Consider the following 21,694-nt stretch of genomic DNA (forward strand, 5'->3'; position numbering starts at 1 on the left):
TATTTACTTTTGTAACTTAGTAAGATGACACTAGTACAAAACTGGCCTATGACCTAAGTTTTTGAAAACTAAGAGATAGTTTTAATTTTTCTCGTCATTAAAGATCATAAACTAATTCATATGATTGTTTCCATGACAGATTTCTAAAAACGAGTCACCATTCCACATGAGACTTCACACATTAACATCAATTTTACATAAAAAAAAAGTGACAAGTAGTGCGACGGCCGAATGTCATCTTGTATAACTGGTTTTGTTATTTTATATGTATATTTACCTTGTGTCGGTTATTAAACGAGACATAAGGTGTTAAACTTTCATTTTAAATGATTAAATTTTATATTGAAACTTGTAAAATGAAAAAACTCATGACAAGTCGTGCCATAGTCGAAAATAGTGGCCAAATGTCATCTTTTATAACATGTTTTTTATGTTATATGTACGTTTACCTTGTGTCGGGTATTAAGTGAAACGTAAAGACATAATGTGGTAAAGTTTAATTTTAAGTGATTCAATCTTATATTGAAATTTTTTACATGAAAAAACTCATGACAAGTAGTGTGACGGTCGAAAATGGTAGCCAATTGTCATCTTTTATAACGTGTTTCCAACTTTTTCCACACCGCAGCTTCCGATTCCTCATTACCATCCAAGAAAGCAACATCCCTTTCAAGGCATAAAATGATCGATGCTCGTGCTTCAAGATCTAACTCCTCTCAATCCTCATTGAACATATCTTTGTGCTTCTTTATCTTACCCGCCAAAGCCTTGTGTAACTTCTGTGAGATTAATAGATTTTTCATTTGCATCCTCCAATAAGAAAAATCATTCTTCCCATTGAACTTCTCTAATTCATACTTCTCAACTTTAACCATTCCGCTCGTAGATGTCATTTGCCAGCTTGTTTTAGAATCTGCCTCTCTCAAGACTTTTATCAAACACCTTGTGTGCAAAACAAAAAATACCACCTAAATACCTCAAATCTGAGCTCTACCACCCGTATTTGATATTAAGCTCTGATACCAATTGTTGCTCCAACATAAACAAGCATACACAATGATGAAAAAAAGAAATTGACAGCAACTAACCTTGTTGTTCTTAGGTTTCCGTTTTTGCCCTTAGACCCATTAACAAGCAATGACAATAACCAAGCAAAGAAAATAAATAGGGAAAGAAACAAACATATTTACGTGGTTCAACAATCTTGCCTACATCCACACCAGATGAGAGAGCTTTTGTATTAGGTTAAGCAATTGACCTCACTTTTTCCCTCTACAAATACGTGATATTCCACAACAAGAATTCGGAGTATTAGGGACGACGCTTTTTGGGACGACAAAAGCAATAGCGGCGACACTAGACTTGACGCGCTTTATGTCGCCGCTAAAACCCAATTGTTGTCGCTATTACCGACGTCGCTAAAGATAACCACCGGTGATCCGTCGGAGATACGCTACTTTCAATCGTGACCCTTGGTTTGGCAAATAATCCAACGGATAGGGTTTGTTCCTGTGATAAGGCATTAGAGACGACACCTTTAGCGGCGACATGTCGCCGCTAAAGGGGGCGATCCGTTGACTCACCCTTAGACGAAATCTGGCCCTACAATTCCAACCCAATCCAACAGTTGGTAATCGCCAAAAAGTGGGCATATGATTCCCTCCATTTTGTCGCCGCAAATAGCCTCATGTCGCCGCTATTAGCGTCGCCACTATTAGCGTAGCCCTTTATGTTCCAGTTCGTTTTCCCCAGACGAACGTTCCTCTCCTTTCTTTCACACCGGCGATCTGCAGTTTCTGTGGCGACTCCCACCGCTCTCCACCGCTGATTGGGCTATAAACCCTTCTCCCACCGCCGATTATCCTCCAAAACCGAGTCCCACCAGCGATATAACCTCCAAAGCGACTGCCACCTCCAATTCCGACGGGACCTTCGATTTCGTGCTCATATCTCCGACGAGGTTAGTTTTCAGGACCCAATTGTGTTTGCATTTTTCTTTTAACTCACATTAACACCACCGATTCTTATTTGAAGTGATTTGTTTCTTTTTTTTTCGTTCCAGCAGCTTCACCACGACTAAATCTTCACCACTGTCTAGCTTTCATTTTTCCTGGCAAAAACAGGTTAGTTTGATCAGTTTCACTTGATGGAAACTATAAAATTGTTTATTTTGAAGCTGTGAAATTGTTTATTTTGAAGCTGTGAAATTGTTTATGAAGCTGTGAATGTGAATGATTATTTTGAAGTTGTGAATGATTATTTTGAAGCTGTGAAATTTATTATGAAGCTGTGAAATTGATTTTGAGTGTGAACTGTGAAATTGTGAATTTGATTATTTTGATTTCTTTGGATTGATATAAACTGGAGACTGTGAAATTGTTTTTTTTTTCAATTGTTTGAATGTTGATTAATTTGATATGTTTTGTATGAATTGAGTAGTTTATATACATTCACTTGTTGATCATACAATGTATGAGTTGATGAATTTATATGTGAAATTGATATATATATATATATATATATATATATATATATATATATATATATATATATATATATATATATATATATATATATATATATATATATGTGAAACTATTGTATGTTTATCATGAATTTATATGTAAAATTTAAGAATATTCATATGATTATTAGAAATATATTTTATTCTATATTAAAAAAATAAAATAAATACATCATAATAGATAATTTTTTTCTATAAGCTAATGAAGAAACATTCGTAAAAAAGGTTTTTAAAAGAAAAAGAAATAAACCATAATTGTAGGATATTGATGTGAATGCTTTTCTTCAAAACCCGGCATTTGTGACGGCATTGGAGGCATTATTCGCTCGTTTAAAAACCAAGTCAACGAGGAAAACAACGATGGGGAGGACGGTGGGGAAGACGAAGACAACTAGTATTTCTTGTTTTATGATATAGAGAATGTTATTTTTGATTTGGAAAATAGTTTATGTATGATATATATTAAACGTTTGTTTGAGATTTATTAGATATGGTATGTTTGATGTTTTTGATGTTTTTATATAATGTGGTATGTATTTATATATGTATTTTTATCAAAACAGCATTTTATAATATATATAAATTAATACTATAAAAAATAAGTTTTTCTCAAAAAAAAAAAAAAAAAAAAAAAAAAAAAAAAAAAAAAAAAACCATTAGCAGCGACGCCTTTAGAGACGACTACTGTCAATTGTGACGACGTGGCATCCGGCGAGTATTGCCGGAAAAATCTTACCGGTGGCCGGAATATTAATAGGGACGACAATTATTAGCGACGACAGTATTAAAGACGACATGGGCTATTAGCTACGAGCCAACTACGGCGACGCATTAGCGACCATATGTCGTCGCTAATAGTATTAGCGACGGCAGAGATGATCAATTGCGACGACTTTTGTCGCCGCTAAAGGTTAGTAAAAGTCGCCGCTAAAGGTTAGTATTTTTGTAGTGTTCGTTCACACTCTAACCCTACCCCTCTTCTATCATTGAGTATTACAATGAAGGAAACCTGGGTCTTTTAAATAGGTCATTTAACAGAAGTTACTGTGACTCACTGACTCAAGCTCACTGAAGCCGACCACTTGACTGTCAAGCTCACTCAAGCTGACTTATTGGGCTGACCACTTACATAATCAATTTCGTTCCTATAACTCTAGGATCTTTCGAATCAGTTCAAAAACTACCTAATTCATAGGAGAAAAATTGGAAAATTGTATGAATTTGAATTGGAAAAAGATTTGATTGAGGGGTTGTAGAATCTTGGAAATATTATGGTTGAAAGCGGAAGCAATAAATTCCTTATTTCCTGCCTATTAAGTTAAAATGGAGCGACTTAGTATTCGGTAGATAAGAAAAATGAGCGGGAATTAGAAAAGAGATGCTCCAAAAAGATGACAACCGAACAAACAATTAATATGGAGATGTAAGAGATTGACAGGTGACAAACAATTAATATAATATGGATGTGTATTAGAGTGGCGCATGGTAACAAAAAAAAAAAACTATTCTTTTATTAATATAATAAGAAAATATTATAACCAAAGAGAGAAATGAGACATAAATTGCCACGGGAGCTAAATTGCCACTATAAAAGTTGTAACTTTTACCTTGGGTAGAGGCTGGTTTACCTTTCGGAACTGGAGATTTTTGTTTCCTTTTAAACAAACCTCATATTTGTCCGGTCTCTTTTAGGTATTTAAACTTACCTACTTACCTGCCACTGGCAATGGGCAATATTGTTTGCTTGCTCATGCTATCAAAGGTACTTGAAGTTGCATTAGCCCCATCATCGAATTCATAGACATTAATGGTTGGTTCTTTAAGCAAATACTCAGCTTCGTCTTCATTCAAAGTATGTTTCTCCCACGGATGCTTTTGTATCTTTGATGACAATATTCCTTCCAGTTCCATTGCTACTTCCTTCATGGTAGGCCTTTCATCTCCTTTAACATGTAAGCATCTTTCCGCAAGTCTCGAGACTGTAACGATCTCGTTATGATTTTCTGTTTGCTGCAACTGTTCATCAAGAACCTGCAAGAGTCGTCCCTCTTTCAAAGAAGATAGAAAATGCTTGGCTTGATTTCTCTCTTTCTCTGGCCTCTCAAAGTTTAGAACATTTTTTCCAGTTAAAAGTTCGACTAATACTACTCCGAAACTGTAGACATCACTCTTATCTGTCAGCTGGTTCGTCTGCAAATATTCAGGATCTAAGTAGCCTAGTGTTCCTTGCACCATTGTCGCCACCTCATTCTGATCCATAGGAATTAGCTTTGATGCTCCAAAATCAGCTACTTTTGCCACATAATTATCATCCAAGAGTATATTCGTTGGCTTGACATCTCGGTGGATGATTGGGATAGACGCTGCAGAATGCAAATACGAAAGGGCCTCAGCTGCTCCATGTGCTATTTTTAGTCGGATGTCCCAAGTAATAGACAATGACTTGTGTTTATTGTGGATGTGATCAGAGAGAGTTCCATTTGGAATGAATTCATAAACCAATAATGGGACCTCTGATTCCAGGCAACATCCAATCAGCTTCACCACATTTCTGTGATTGATTTGAGAAAGGATGATGACTTCGTTGATAAATTGCTCTATCTGGGTGTCGTTTTGATCTGCTAGTTTGGACTTCTTTATGGCAACTGTTCTGCTATCTGATAGTACTCCTTTATAAACCGTGCCATAGCCACCCTTTCCGATAATCCTGCTCTCATCATAGTTGTTGGTTGCCCTCTGAAGCTCCTCTATGGTGAACACCTTCGCCTGATCACCAGAACCTTTATCTCTAGAAATTCGTTGCTGCAACATTATTCCACCATTTTGCCTAAAGAATTTTTCTCTAAGCTTCATAAGCTTACGTTTCTTGAGTCCGAAGTACAACCAGTTGACAAACACAATCAGAAATATAGCAGAAGCAGAGGAACCTGTAACAAGAAACAATGACTTATAGCACAATGATTTGAGTCGTTCTAATACCTAGCTCAACATATATAATAAGTACAGATATCTGAACCTCTAATATTAACTGATCATAAGATTTTGATCGGTTTGCTTACCTACTGCAATCTTAATAACCATTGATTGATCTGCAGTGCAACCTGTTCCCCCTTTTTTTCCATCACCAGAGTAGCCTTTTCGACATTTACATGTATAGCTTCCTTCTTCATCAATGCATTCATGTCGGCAATCATGATTACCATTTATACACTCATTAATATCTGTAGAGTACAAATTAATGGTCAAGCATTTCATTAGGAGTAAACTCTGGGAGCAACAAGGATTAGCGAATAATGGAAACAAAACACCAAAAGATGAAATATATAGCACTTACTCTCGCAGTCATTTTTAATATAAGGATTGCCCTTATAACCATTTTTGCAGCTACAGCGATATCCAGGACCTGTATAATTTCGATCGCATTCGCTGTTTCCCTTGCATATCAAAGTATTTGTGGCTGTTGCATTTTCACAAGTCGAGTTTCCAATTGCCCAGTCAAGTAACATTGGCATCCTGGGAGTTTGAAACTCACGCAGATCATTGGTTGAAAAGTTGAAGTTCCCATTTTTAAGAAAAAAGCCATAGCTACAAGGGTTGAAGTCGGTTATATTTGTATGGTTATTATTGCTTGTTACTATAATCTTGAAAGCGCTCATTCCTTCTGGAACTGCTACTTCACAACACCCAACACCTGTGCAAGATCCATTTGTAAAAAGGCTTCTCCTACCACAGTTAGAATTGCATCCTGTAACGTCAATCCTCGGACCCCTTGTTCCTCTTAAAAACGCCAACGTGTCACACCCAACTGCAACAAACTTGTTCTTGGTTGAGACCCGGATATCCGTCCCAATTTTCCCCAACGTCAAAGTTGCATGTAACCTACGAGTGGAACCAGAGCTGTTGTAGCAATCACTGGCTACAAACATCAAAATCTCCAACTCGCCCTTGTCCATCGACATATTTGAAATAACAATATTGGTTGTCCCTACACCAAGGATCGGTACGGGGGGCTTACCGGATGTTTGGTTACAGGTTACAAGGAAATTTGAATTGTAGTAGCATTCCTCATCATAACCAAACGGGTACTCGATAGTCACATTACCACATGTTTTTTTACAGTGCGACTTCCCTTGACCACTTGCTGCCCCCAAACATGCCATAACTACCACTACAAGTAGTATCTGTAAATGCATGGTTGCTTTTTCTGTGTTAATTGTGTTTTTGTTTATTGATTGGCGAAGATGAAAATACTACTTTTATAAACATTGCCATCAAGACTTTTAGTCTCTCTTGAGTCCTAAACCTGCAGCTTGACCTCTAGTTGATTTTTGAAATTTTGAAAAGTCTATCATTAATGTCCATTTGATACCTTCCATCCGCCTTCTTCGAAAACCATAGAGTGTGTACCAGTTGGTGTGGCCCCGATGGGTGGGTACATGTTGGGATTAAAGTATAAAAAAATGATTCAAAGGAATATAATAAGAGAAAAGGAATCACGGAGAAAGAGAGTCACTGAACACCAAAAAAGACTTTTCATTTCCATCGTTATTCTAATCATTATATATATATATATATATATATATATATATATATATATATATATATATATATATATATATATATATATATATATATATATATATATATATATATATATATATAATGATTAGATATATATATACCCCTATTCTAATAAAAGAATAGTTTTATTCTCCTTTTGACATGTGTCACCTTATTAGATCTCTTAATTAAGACATATTTTATTCTTTTTTTTGCAATGTATCATCCTATTAAGTTTCCTAATTAATGCATGTCACTTGTCAATCTATTAATTCTTCATTTCAAATTTCAAATTTCAAATTTTAAATTTTCCACTTTAATTACATTAAATTAATAACATTAGAATAAAAACTACAATAAAATTAATACAAATTATAAAGTGATGTAATTTCATATATTTATTTAATTCGATGATTATAATTTTATATAATAAAAAAAACTCTTAATTAATATTATTTAAAATAATTGATTAATAATTTTGAATTTTTATACTATGAAAGTTTAATTAATTTTGTAACCGTGGTTCCCACAGGTTATAAACTAGTATATATATATATATATATATATATATATATATATATATATATATATATATATATATATAAGGTTGATTATTTTGTTTTTACTAACTATTGTGTGCCAGAATGCACAAATATGGACCACTGGATGAAATACAATCAAAGATCATGATCTAAAGGTCTATGATATCACAATAGGGTAACATGTACCATATAATCACACAAATTCCAGCATAAGGACAATTTAGTCAATTAACCTATACTAAAAAAGGAAATTTTCGGATTTTTTGGGATAATGAATTCCTTTATTTTTTAAAATCTGAATATTTTAAAATAATTCAAATTTAAAAATCTGATTTTATTCTGTCAGAATGTCAAACATTAATTAGTAAAGGTATTTTCGATTTTATTCTTGCAGAATATATTTCCAATGCATATATTTTTGGATAATTAACATGATTTAATAATTCAACATATATTCTTCATATACATTCGAACGTGAATACAAAATCATACATATTCTTACAAACTAATAGTCTTATACAATTTAATATAGTTATACATATTTTAACAGAATATCATCAAAAATGAATAAAAATATTAAGAAATAACATTCTTAAATATACAATTATTAAGCAAATACACATGATCTTTATCAATGGTCCAAATAATGCACTTGATTCAAACTATGATGAAAATGTGATATATTATCATAAGAATGTAATTCTTCACAAAATACACTTGCTGTTGACCTCGATTCCAAATCTTTTTCTTGTATGATCAATATTGAATTCCTTCTTCAAAGCCATTCTGAAAGAATAAAATGCATTATTCGTTAGTATTACCAATGAAACTAATATACTTGTTGTTAACAAACATTCTCAAAAAACATTCTAACAGAATGAATTTTTACAAATAAATTCTGACAAAATACAAGCATTACTTATTTTATAGAAACTTTATAATAGAGAATGATAATATATTCTAACAGAATGTATTTCATTTTTCCTATCTTGCAATGTTTTTTACTTTTTCTATCTTGACAAATAAGGAGATTGAAATCGAATTCTGCCAGAGTAATAGACATTCTAAGAGTTTTGACAGAATACATACCACATGACCAGATTCTAACAGAATGTATTTCATTTGTCCTATCTTGCAATGTTTTTTACTTAAAAAATAATGTACAACAAAATAACGTACTCGATGTGTGTATATATATATATATATATATATATATATATATATATATATATATATATATATATATATATATATATATATATATATATATATATATATTAACAACCTAAAATCATGAAAATACAACAATTAAAAAGAACTCATTTTTATTTATCAAGTATTTTCATCTATAAATAAATATAAATTCTCCATGAATATGCTAATCTAAAACAAAAATAAATACATGTACACTTATAAATATTTTACTTTATATATCTATATCAATCTATCTATATATTTGTATATATATTACAATAGATCATATTCATTTGAAAATTACAAAAAAATTCAATTTAATTAATAACCATTATAACTTAAAAATATTTTTAACCAATTAAACATTACAACTCATGAGTTTTTAAGTTATAATGTTTAATTTGTACTTATGATACTTAATTTATTTGAATCTATAAAAAAAAATTCAACTTATTTAATAACTCTTACAATTTAAAAATATTTTTAACTAAATAATCACTACAACTCAAGAATTTTTTATGATAATTGATAAAGTATAGCACTTATTTGGAATGTAAATAAATTAAATGCTTTTAATTCGAAAGGACCTGTTATATAACATATATCTAATTTGATGACTATGAAATATAATAAGTTATAAACCAGGGGAAAATGCCTATAATAATATATAATTGATCAAGCGTCTAATCAATTGGCCGCAAGATTAACAAATTAATTAATGAATTCGGTCTAATAAATGTGTTATTTGGCTATAGCATATATAAAGAATTTTGAGTAGCGGGGTTTCACAGCATGTCATGTCATTTTGATAGCCGGTGCGTACAAAGTAGCAAAGCACAAAAAGACATGTATAGAAAATCAACATGTGTTTGTTACTTTTGCATTTGATACACTTAGTTTTCTTGCACCACATGCGGTGGAGCTCCTCAACAGAGTCCAATGGCTCATGCATTCTAATATCATATCTCCTAGATCTAAAGATATTGTTTTCAAATGAATTAATTTTGTCATCCATAAAGGTCTAACGTTAACGCAGCTTGTTGTTGTCTTCTATCGATATGTATTGAATTATATTATTATTTGTTTCATTGATTGAACTCCTCGATACAAAAGAGACAAATATATATATATATATATATATATATATATATATATATATATATATATATATATATATATATATATATATATATATATATATATATATATATATATACTAGTTTATAACTCGTGGACAGCACGGATTAGAAAGGTAAAAACAATTTTAATTAAATTATAAGGTAATTATTGAGCAATGATAAAAAAAAAAAAAAATTTAATAAATTAGGCAATAAATATTACAAATAAATTTTTTGTTGATGTGTTTGATTTGTGTAAAATGGAGGAGTAAATTAATGGAAATTTAATTAATGAGGAAAACTTTAGAATGACAAGTGGCAAATAATTAATGTGAAGCACTAATTGATTGACACATGGCAAATGTGCTACTCTTTTATATATATATATATATATATATATATATATATATATATATATATATATATATATATATATATATATATATATATATATATATATATATATATATATATATATATATATATATATATATATATATATACTACTTCTATCTTACATCATTTCGTTGGTCCTTTGGCCAGTGAAATAACCTCGTTCATGACTAAAGGGGTTGATCCAAGATACTTCTGCCCAAAATGGCAAAATGTAAAGCCGATTGGACCTACAACGGTAGAATCAATTAGTTTTTTTTATTGTACTATTGGATTTGTTGCTAAGATTTAATGAATACTAGGCACATTTCGACATTTCTAAGTTAGTAGACCTTATTGACACTACAAGAAAATTTTGATTTAGCTACAAAAAAATTTCGTAGCTAAAAGTTAAAATTCCGTAGTTAAACTTAAATAACTACAGAAGTTGCTACGGAATTTACCAATGAGATTCCGTAGGTATATTTCTTGTAGCAAACTGTTTAGCTACAGAATTATAGTTTCATAGCAGTTTTGTTACGACGTTTATTCCGTAGCAATTTAATTACAACACACTTCCATAACAATTCCGTAACAATGGCGTGCGCAACAAATTCCGTAGCCATTTGTTCCGTAACAAATTTCATAGCCATTTATTTTGTAGCAAATTCTGTAACCATTTGTTCCGTAACAAATTTCGTAGCCATTTATTCCATAATAAATTCCGTAGCCATTTGTTTCGTAGCAAATTCCGTAACCATTTGTTCCGTAGTCATTTGTTCCATACCAAAAATAGGTTCCAAAACAAATTCATAACGATAAAAATATTCAACAAAATCCAATTAATATTCGTTGAAATATATAAAAATGCAATAAATTTAATTTTAATAGTTACATAGATTTTTATAGATATATTACATAACTGAAAATCCTTTTACATGGTTCCCTAATCATCAAAACTAAATATTCATTACAAATATTGTCACAGACAACCATAGATGCTCAACAAAAATGGCACAACCTGCAAAATCAAATTTATAAATAACTTGATTAACATTCAAAACTCTTTTATGAAATCATAGCATCTTACTTTCACTTTAAGCTATAATAGCAGCCTACTTTCCTTTTTAACCCATCATAGCATCTTATTTTCATTTCAAGCATGTAAACTTACCAAAGTAGATTGCTATTATTTGTAATACTTTCCTTTTTAACCCATCATAGCATCTTACTTTCAATTTAAACATGTAAACTTACCAAAGTAGATTGCTATTATTTATAATATATATTGATATTAACATAACTTTCCTTTATGACAATGATAGCAATGCACACACAAACATCTACAGTCCAATGCACACATAAAAGTAGCTAAAAACATTACATAAGTTCTTCTATTCCTATGTTTTTTAACCTGTTATGGAATTGTTGAGTTGTATCAGCTAAAAAAAAAAAGAAATTGTAGTCTTTTATTAACCCATATCGACTATTTTAGATAACAGTTCGTACTATCTATTTTAAAAAACAAAAGGATCCATTTTTAGCAATGATTTTTTTTTAAAAAAAGTCATAATTTCATAACATGTTATCATTACCTCCAAACAACTTCAAAATTTAAATTTCAAACATTTCATTAATCTTTAAAATCTAAAACCAAAATTATAGAAATTATAAACTCTAACCTTATAAAGTCGTATCCTTTGATGCGTTGTTATCGGACCAAATAATTTTTGAAGTCTTCATTTCTGCTCTCCTCTCCAAGCGTCAATTGCAGGTACGCATTCTTTGACAAAATGCACATCAAATAATACCTGAAACATAAATTAAAAAAACAAATTCAGATTATAAAAAAGGACATGTCTTTGCCTAATGTTTGATAATGAAGGGCAATTGTCTCAATATTACATCTATCTTTGAGTAGTCACGTAGAAGCTTTGTATTTATTACAACATTAGTAAGATCCATAAGTCTCACTATGGGAACGTGGCTCGAGTCAATGCCTACAGAAATAAGGGCAAAATCGTCATTTATGATTTTGAGAACTGAGAATTGATTATGTTTTGCTTAATTTTAGGATTCATGTTTAAGATAATGAGATTGATTGAATTTGTTTTGAAAAAAGAACCTAAAAATACCAATTTACCCTTCAAGAGAATTACGTGAACATTCCCAAGATTATCAGATTTCAAAATATCAGGAAGCTTCAACAAAATCTCAACTTTGTCAATATCTGCATTTCCCATTGCAAGACAAATATTGTTATTCAATGTTAATTCTTCTCATTATATTTTGCGTTAACATATTGAATTTTTCTCATATAATATTAATTCTTCTCATTGTAATTTTTACATTTTTAAACTTGATTTACACAATTGAAAGTAAGTTGCTCATTACCTCTCATGTACAAAGTTACAAACATATTTCAACATACAAAATACAGAAAATGAAGAATATAAATCAAGTTTTTTTTTTGTCTCTTTTACATTTTAGGGCCTAAATTGAATAAACGTACAAGGCCCACAAACTGTCAGCACCAACTCCGTGAAGAATTAGCAAATGAAAGGGTAGTTATGTCTTTCCATGGATTTAATTAGGTGCAGGAAGTTGGTAACAAAACCTATCAGTTGGATAGAAAGTTAGTTATAAAGGGCATCTTCAGTTGAAATTAGTTTTAACCATCAAAAGTGTAGAAAACATTTGTAGCCGTGTCATATATGTTGATAAAACGGGCTGTAGTACAACTTTTTGCATCAGAATAATACAATCAATTTATTCCCGAATCAGCTAAAAAAATATAGAATGATAACAACAACAACAAAAAAAAAAGAATAAGGGAGTCAAGTAAAAGGATCTATTTGGTCATACCTGTTGACAAAGCATATCATCCTGGGTTGCAGTTCTATATTAGTAGAATTTCCCAAATACTGTTGACCACTTGAAGTTCCACCTATCTGAGAGGTATTGACTTTTTATAAAAAGATGAAAACCTTCTTTCAAGCATTTTATCAAACAGTTGGGGTGTCTAATACGGAACTAGCAAAGAAACAACAAATCACAACAACCACGTATTACCTCCTTTAGGTACTAAACAATTTCAGCTGAGTTATTTTAATAACATAAAATTTAATATGAAAAATTAGACATTATTAAGAACAAATTATAGATTTTGCTGCACTTTACAACCAAGTACCGAATTCATCATATATAATGTCATATAACCATATGAGAAGGAATGCCTAACCCCAAATCAAGTTATTCAAACATAATCCTTATATAAGATGTCCACGTTATTTGACAATCACACTAAAATAATCCATTTCAATTCATAATAAACTTGAATCATACGGTAGAAATCATGAAGGACGAAAAAGTAGAAAATGAGTTAAATGAAAACCGATCGAAGGAACTTTTGTACCCTTGAAATTGAAATTGATCTTCGGGGATGCTATCGATGAGATTCATTTGATAATATAGCAAAAAGGTCGGCTAAATGAAGGCTGGAAAAGTCACTGAGATTCATTTCTTAATAATCATTACATGGGTAACAAAAGCGACATATCCAATCAACATCAAAATTTAAGAACAATAGGACCTGATATTGGATATTGGATAGAGGTGATCGAATTCCGACGACAAAACCGATTCCGATCCCGATCGACGACGACGCTTCCTTGAAAGACTGATTCTTGTCGAGATAGAGAAAGAAGCAGGAAGCGGTGCGTATTGTGGAGTGACAGAGAGAAAGAGATGAATAAAAGGAAATCGATGCAAGAAGTGGTAATAGAAAAATTATGGATGAAAAGAGGAAAACGCATGTACTATACTAATATACTATTGTGTTAGAGTAAGGCAGTGGAAGCGGTGGTGGGTGGAAGCAACCCGTCTTCAAACCAGGTGGTATCTCAATATTGGCCATAAGAACATTGATTTTATTATATATATAATATAATAATAATAAATAAAAAACTTTATAATAATATGTAAGAACTTTATTCATCATAATTAAATTAGAATTAAAAATCATAACACAATTAAATTGAAAATTTTATTTTTTTTGGTAAAATATTTTTTTGTATTTTACTACGGAAGTATATTCCATAACTAATTGACTACGAAATATTTCGTAGCCACATAGCTACGGATTTAGATTTTGTAGCTATTTTGTAAATTCAAAAACAACTTAGATACACAAATAACAGTTAACATTTCCGTTACAAGTTCCCTTGTAGATTAGCTATAGATTTTTATTATCTAGCAAATTTTCGTCATAAAGTAACTACAAATTTCTATTATGTAGCAAACTAGCTATGTATTTTTATTCCGTAATCGATTTTGTAGCAAACTAACTACGAAAATTGATTACGTAACAAGTTACGTAGCAAACTAGCTACAACCAACAACCATGTAGTATATTTCATAGTAAAATAGCTACAAATTTTGATGTTGTAGCAACAATTCAAGATTTAGCTACGAAAATGCAACTCCGTAGTTATTTTCGTAGAAAAATAGATACGGTCAGCCATTTTGTAGCATATTCCGTAGTATAATATCTACAGATTTTGATTACGTAGTAATTTTTTGTAGTTATTCCTATTTTAGCTACGGAATGTAACTCCGTAGCTATTTCCGTAGCAAAATAGCTACGGAAAGCCATTTTGTAGCACATTCCGTAATAGAATAGCTACGGATTTCAATTTCGTAGCAAGTTATCGTAGCTATTTAAGATTTTTCTTGTAGTATGATATCCACACTAGCTGGGTTGATATATCCGATTTTATATTAATGTGAGGTTATATTAATATGGGAGAAGAGGTTGAGAGTTAATTCCCTTAAATTATCTCTTATGGTGTCACACATAGAATTTTTTTCTAGAAACTCTTATGGAGGGTGGGCAAACTAGATGTTATTAATTATGGTGCATTCCATTCTTGGTAAAAAAGCTCCAAGACCTTCCAAGTCTCTAACTCTTTTTCTAAAAGAATATTATACAATTAATTCTAAGTTAAGAGATGTTTGAATTAGCTTATTAGCTTGTTTTCTTATTTATGGTGGGAATAAACAATAAGCAATAAGTAAGGAGGGAAATGTTTATTAAAATTAGCTTATTTAGTTTATTCCTAACATAATAAGCTGATTTTTAAGGATTTTATCCAAACACTTAACCTTAGCTTATTGTAATGGAAATAAACAATAAACAATAAACACTTTTTTTTTTTTTTTCCTATCCAAACACTCCTTTAATAACCCTAACTTTCTTTTACACTTGAATAATTCTCAATAAAAAAATAGAAAGGTTACCCATGGAATGATTCAGAATTCGACATGCAACTTTGCTTTCATATGAAGATTAGAACACTTCTCTTTGAATCCTTAAAAAAATAAAAGCATCGAAGAAAACTAAAGAAAAAGGAAACCACTGTTCATGCACGTACGATGATATTCTTGCTTGCTTCATGAGCTTACATCATCTCAGATTAAAATCTGTCCAAAACCATAGATTTTATGCAGGGAAACACATAATATCCTACAAATCATCCACACAGATTTTCCAAAATGGGAGAAATTGAGTGGGTGATGAACATAAATGAAGAAGTGAAGAACATGGGAGATTCTTCATCCGAAATGGAGCAGTGGAAGAAACGATCAATCTATCGCGTACCCTCTTGTGTAACAGATCTCAACAAAGGAGCCTACAAGCCACAATCAGTCTCATTCGGGCCATACCACCATGGAGAACCGAATTTAGAGCCCATGGAAGAGAACAAACGCCGAGCTCTCCTTCACTTTTTGAAAAGATACAAGAAACCCTTTGAATGCTATTTCAATGCTGTAATGGAGGTAGTGGAGGATCTCAAACACTCTTACAGTTCGCTGGATCAGAAATGGCAACAAGATACTATCGGTTTTGTGAAGATGATGATCTTAGATGGATGTTTCATGCTTGAGATCTTGCGAGCTGCTACTACTTGTGATAGCGATAATCCAGATGATGATGTTGATGATTATGCTTCTAATGATCCGATTTTTAGCAACCATGGAAAGCTTTACATCATGCCGTACCTCAAACGTGACATGCTCATGCTCGAAAACCAGTTACCGATGCTTCTGCTTCACACGCTTGTCATCGCCACAAAACAGGAAGATGATCCGAATCAGGTGATGATAATTGTTTAATTACTAACGGTGTCTCATATCTCTTTATATATATTGAAGTCCCTCTTTTTCTAAGAACTCTTTTGGAAAGAGAAAGAGAAACGAGCCTCTGTTTCATGGGATGTGTTATTGTCTAACATTTGCTAGGCCCATTCTAATAAATCTCTATTTATGTTTAAGTCCACCCCTCTTCCTAAAAGTTATTTTTGTAGAGAATCTAGGAGTCCGTTATTATGTACATATCATTTAATATCGTATCAAAGTCTACATTTAGCACCTCGAGGCTCGTCTTATCTATTCTAATCTCATCGAGTGGGGAATGTTAGTATGTATGTATGTATATATATGCACGCTCCCTCCTTTGAGAAAAAAAGGGACTCTGGTACCAATTTTAACTAACAATTAACTACTACTAAATCAATGTGCAGTATGATGAGGAATTCGTGAACAAAATGATGCAAAAATTCTGCTCTCCAAACACTCGGATCTCAAAAATGGGTCGATGCCTCCATCCATTGGATATCTACCGAAAGGGCCTGTTATGGGAAAACCCACGACACAAAAGAAAACCCCCCTCAAAACCACACCATCGATATCGGTACGTTATTGCAGAAGGTGATGAGATCGTGAGATCAGCAACTGAGCTATACGAAGCCGGGATTCGTTTCAAGAAAACCAAAACAAGAAGTTTAAAAGGGATAACTTTCCAAAGTGGGGTCCTGAAGCTTCCTGCAGTCATGGTGGATGATGCGACTGAATCGTTATTCTTGAACCTCATAGCATTCGAGAGGCTGCATGTTGGAGCTGGAAATGAGGTGACTTCGTATATATTTTTCATGGACAACATTATTGATCATGCTAAAGATGTTAGTCTTTTGCATTCGCAAGGGATAATACAAAATGCGATTGGTAGTGATAAGGCAGTGGCTAAATTGTTTAACTCGTTGTCAAAAGATATTACTCTTGATCCGGAGAGTGCGCTGGATGTGGTTCATAAACAGGTTCATAATTACTGCACGAAGCCGTGGAATGAGTGGCGAGCGAATCTTATTCACACGTATTTTAGGAGTCCGTGGGCCATTTTATCGGTTCTTGCAGCGGCGTTGCTTTTTGCACTTACTATTGTTCAGACCATTTATACGGTTTACCCTGCTAGTTAGCGATAGCAGGGGCTAGCTGTATTTCTTCATTGTACGAAAGCAACCAAAGTGTGTCATTTTTCTACCCCGTCAGTAAAGTTTATATCATTCCATTTTAATATTTTATCCCAGTTTATGACATTTTATATTTATAAAATTATTATATTTAGTAATTAATTTTAATTTATTAAATATACAAACTTAAAAAAAATCTTTAATACATCATTGATAAAATAAGACATTGTCGAATATATGATATGATGCAAATTTACATTCCTCAAATAGTTAAGCAAATATTTTGAGAAAATTTTTAATAAAATTTTATTTTTTTTAACAGAAAATCTAACTATTTAACTTTTTGAACCGAAAGCCCAGAAAATCCGGTTAATTTATTCACTCTAAACTTTTTTTAATTTGTTCAACAGGTTACGAGACCAAATAGTTAATTTTTCCAAAATACAGTATAACCTTTATAATTTAATACTCGATAAATTAATAACATCGATAAAATTAATAAGTTGTCCGGTTCCAACTTGAGACCAGTACAAAATTGGACCTTAATCGATAAAATAATAAAATAATAATTTTTTTGAAATCCTAATATAAATATATTAATCCCAGCAAAACCATAAGTTAACAATTACTAAAATATTCCAAAATTTTAGAAATAACTAGTAAAAAATGAATCTATAGTCACTCGTTTTTTTGTGAACTTCAAATCTATATTAAGTTCATCTTTAAACCTCCTAATTGCACTTAAAAATTGAGGCATTGTATTCTTGTATTGCAACAAAACGTTTTGAAGGTCGATGCATCAATTTGAGAGTTGAGTTCATCTTTATATAGTATATTTCCACATCCATTATTAATCTATATTGATTGTTATGAAATGATGTAGGCATGCACTCATGATAGAAGTAGCTTGGAAGGTAACAACCAATTCCACATGTTGCATATGGGATATGCTAGAATGAGTGTATAGATAAGTAGGCATATTTCTAAAACAAATTACATGATTGCATCGACGACATCTCAGAACACTTAACTTTATCGTCTAATAGGGCGCAAGTGATTGTTGTGTCCATTGCAACTATATTCTCGAATTCGCATCACGTGTTTGTGGTCATCATGTTTTATCGAACATCCAAGCTCGGTACATGAAAACTCTTAATAGAAAAATGTTGTTAGGAAGGCAACCAAAGCATACAAAATGATAGATTTTGACTATTATTCTGAAACATTGCGTAATACATGAAAAAAAAAATAGAAATACTTAAAAGGTGCATGTCCAAAAAAATGTTTAAGAGCATATTTCCCTGGTTTTATTTATAATCTTATGAAATCAAACAATGTAGAGTTCGTCAACATGTTATCCAAAGATGTCGGTAATCATGTTTTGAAAGTTCATCCACATGACGATGCAATATTTGTATTTTCTACGGCAGAACAAAGCATGTATATTTAACATGCATTGAAAATCTTTAGTTAGTTCTTCCCACTAATATAAATTGAACTTAACAGTGTTATTTGTGGATGATTTTCGGACAATTCTTTGGTGGAGAAGAAACGAAGACATTTTAGTCAAGTAATGAAAGCTTATGTTTTTAGAAAAGTAGAAAGTTACATTTATTTTCGCATTCCTTCAATTTGCACCATTTTATTACCCCCTTTGTTTCAAGACTTATTATCAAGCTTCCAAGTGACAAAACAAAAAAGAATGATTATAAACAAAAAAATACTATATATAATCCTAAAATATAACTAAACTTTTAATTGCAACAAACTCTTTTTTTGGAACAATTTTGTTTTTTTAATTTTTTTATTTATATTTTCCACAACTTTTTTCATTTGTTTTCTTTTCTAAATAATTCAAAATATCAACTTTTCACATAAATAAGCAAACAAGCAATTTTAACTTAAACTTGTTGGTACTACTATCATAAAGTCTCTGACTTTCTAAAGACTTCATTGGAGTACTCGGAAATCCTTAGGCCACTAATGGGACCCATGATTTTCTAAGGAACCCTTTTAAACGATATTTATTCTCATTCATCCAAACTTTTATAATTAGGTGGATAGACATATAAATCCCCCTGGGGAGGAATACTCACTGAGGTCCAAAGGCCACAGAATGGTCTCACTCCTGAACTGTTACTTATTTTATATAATAACTAGAATCGATGCGCAAAGTAAACATATAATACTTGGAAACTTGACTCAATCTATTTTAATGCAAGAACCACGAGATAAGTCTTCATCTGAAGGCTTTTATTGGGTATATATATATATATATATATATATATATATATATATATATATATATATATATATATATATATATATATATATATATATATAGGCTTAGGTTATTTTGTTTCTACTAAGTATTATGTGTCTGCGAAATTGATTCTGAGCCAATCATTTGGGGTAATTTAAGTAAGGGTTTTATATTTATTAACTAATTAAAAATAATCAATTTAGTCACATAAATTTCAGCATAAGGGTATTTGGACAATTAACTATATTTAAACAAGGAAATTTTCAGAAATTTAGGGATAATTAATTCTCTTACTTTTTAAAATCTAATTTTTTTAAAGTAATTCAATATTAATTCTAACGCCTTTTTTATAATAACCGAATTTATTCTGTCAGAATGATATTTTGTTATAATGTTATATTCTACGAAGATATCATATCATATCAATCTTCAAACAAAATAACAACATTTTTTTTATTGAATGAACTTTCTAAGATTAACAAATTTTTTAATACAAGTTAAATTTTTGTCATCATATTTTTAAAAAATGAAAATCTTAATATACTATTCTATCATAAAGAAACACTCGTTACTAACAAAAAAACACAATTTGTAGATTATTCTAATTGAATATGCTACCAGAATATACTATAAGATATAGTCATATCATTAAATTGTAAATTATTCTGCCAGTGCTTTCTTTTTTGAAGATCATTGACCATTGTTCATCTCATCCCACATGCCATCATCCAACCTTCAAGCATTTGATCATCATGTCCCTTTCATGCATTCTTTGAGAATAACTTCCTTAAAATTGAGCATTCTATGAGAACAATTGTTCATCTCATCCCACATGCCATCATCCAACCTTCAAGCATTTGATCATCATGTCCCTTTCATGCATTCTTTGAGAATAACTTCCTTAAAATTGAACATTCTATGAGAACAACTGCCATGAAATCAAATATGTAAGAGTAACATTCTATAAATTCACCATGAGCATTCTAAATTATGTACATTATGAAAGAATAAAACTATAAATTCTGATAGAATATGGTAAACATTAAAGAAGTGAAATTTTTCTTAAGTACACAATACAGCCGTTCTGATAGAATGTGATAGATATTGAACCTTTGTATGTAAATTTGATCAGAATAAAAGTATAAAATCAGATGTAACCACCCAATTTACTTTTTAGTGTCAAATAATCAACTATTTTGTATACACACTCAAACATTCATCCATTCAATTTCCTAAACAAATATGAAACGAAAACGATTGAGTGGGAAGAGTCAATTTAAATGATTTATCACACATTTTATTCTATATTGAGTTTCTTATATGAAAGGTAAGGACTATTCATTCTATGAGAATAAATATTACATAAAATATATGTTAATTACTAGTAATTCTGACAGAATACATGTTATATTACAGAATACATTCTCGCAAAATATGGCATAATACATAGAATATAACATAAAAATATAATACATTTTGACATAATACATACAATATGACAAAATCCATGTCTAAGATTACTAGAAACTATGTTTTAAATATGGAATTAGTCAAATACCAAGAATTTGGCTTGAAAACATCTCTCATGCATTCTATCGAACACCTTCTTTGCATTATCCAACTATCCTAGCTTTAATCTGCAAGAATGATACCATAATTATTCTCCCAGAATGGTTCTGAATATCCTTAAAAACTATGAAATTAATTGAAAGAAATCAAATTAAATCATCATGTTTATGGATTAACTAATCATAAGCAAAATCAAAATAGAGAAAATAAAGACCTTATTAGACTAACACCGGATCATATTAACA

The 21,694-nt window shown here is 31.1% G+C and overlaps 2 protein-coding genes across 2 annotated transcripts; one reads left to right on the forward strand and one right to left on the reverse strand.

Annotated features, from left to right (window-relative positions):
- Positions 1-4,010: 4,010 nt before the first annotated feature.
- Positions 4,011-6,840, reverse strand: LOC111917911 (wall-associated receptor kinase 2). The gene is made up of 3 exons (XM_023913552.3): positions 5,859-6,840; positions 5,584-5,745; positions 4,011-5,451 (listed from the first exon to the last, which is right to left on the reverse strand). Exons 1-3 carry the CDS (start codon positions 6,715-6,717, stop codon positions 4,235-4,237), a joined length of 2,238 nt encoding a protein of 745 aa, XP_023769320.1. The 5' UTR covers positions 6,718-6,840; the 3' UTR covers positions 4,011-4,234.
- An 8,848-nt stretch (positions 6,841-15,688) lies between these two features.
- LOC111917920 (UPF0481 protein At3g47200) lies at positions 15,689-17,743 on the forward strand. Its single transcript, XM_023913561.3, has 2 exons — positions 15,689-16,466; positions 16,892-17,743. The coding sequence occupies exons 1-2, from the start codon at positions 15,864-15,866 to the stop codon at positions 17,621-17,623; spliced, it is 1,335 nt and encodes a 444-aa protein (XP_023769329.1). The 5' UTR covers positions 15,689-15,863; the 3' UTR covers positions 17,624-17,743.
- The last annotated feature ends 3,951 nt before the right edge of the window (positions 17,744-21,694 follow it).

Source organism: Lactuca sativa, chromosome 8, assembly GCF_002870075.4.
Source record: "Lactuca sativa cultivar Salinas chromosome 8, Lsat_Salinas_v11, whole genome shotgun sequence".
Classification (NCBI taxonomy): Eukaryota; Viridiplantae; Streptophyta; class Magnoliopsida; order Asterales; family Asteraceae; genus Lactuca; species Lactuca sativa.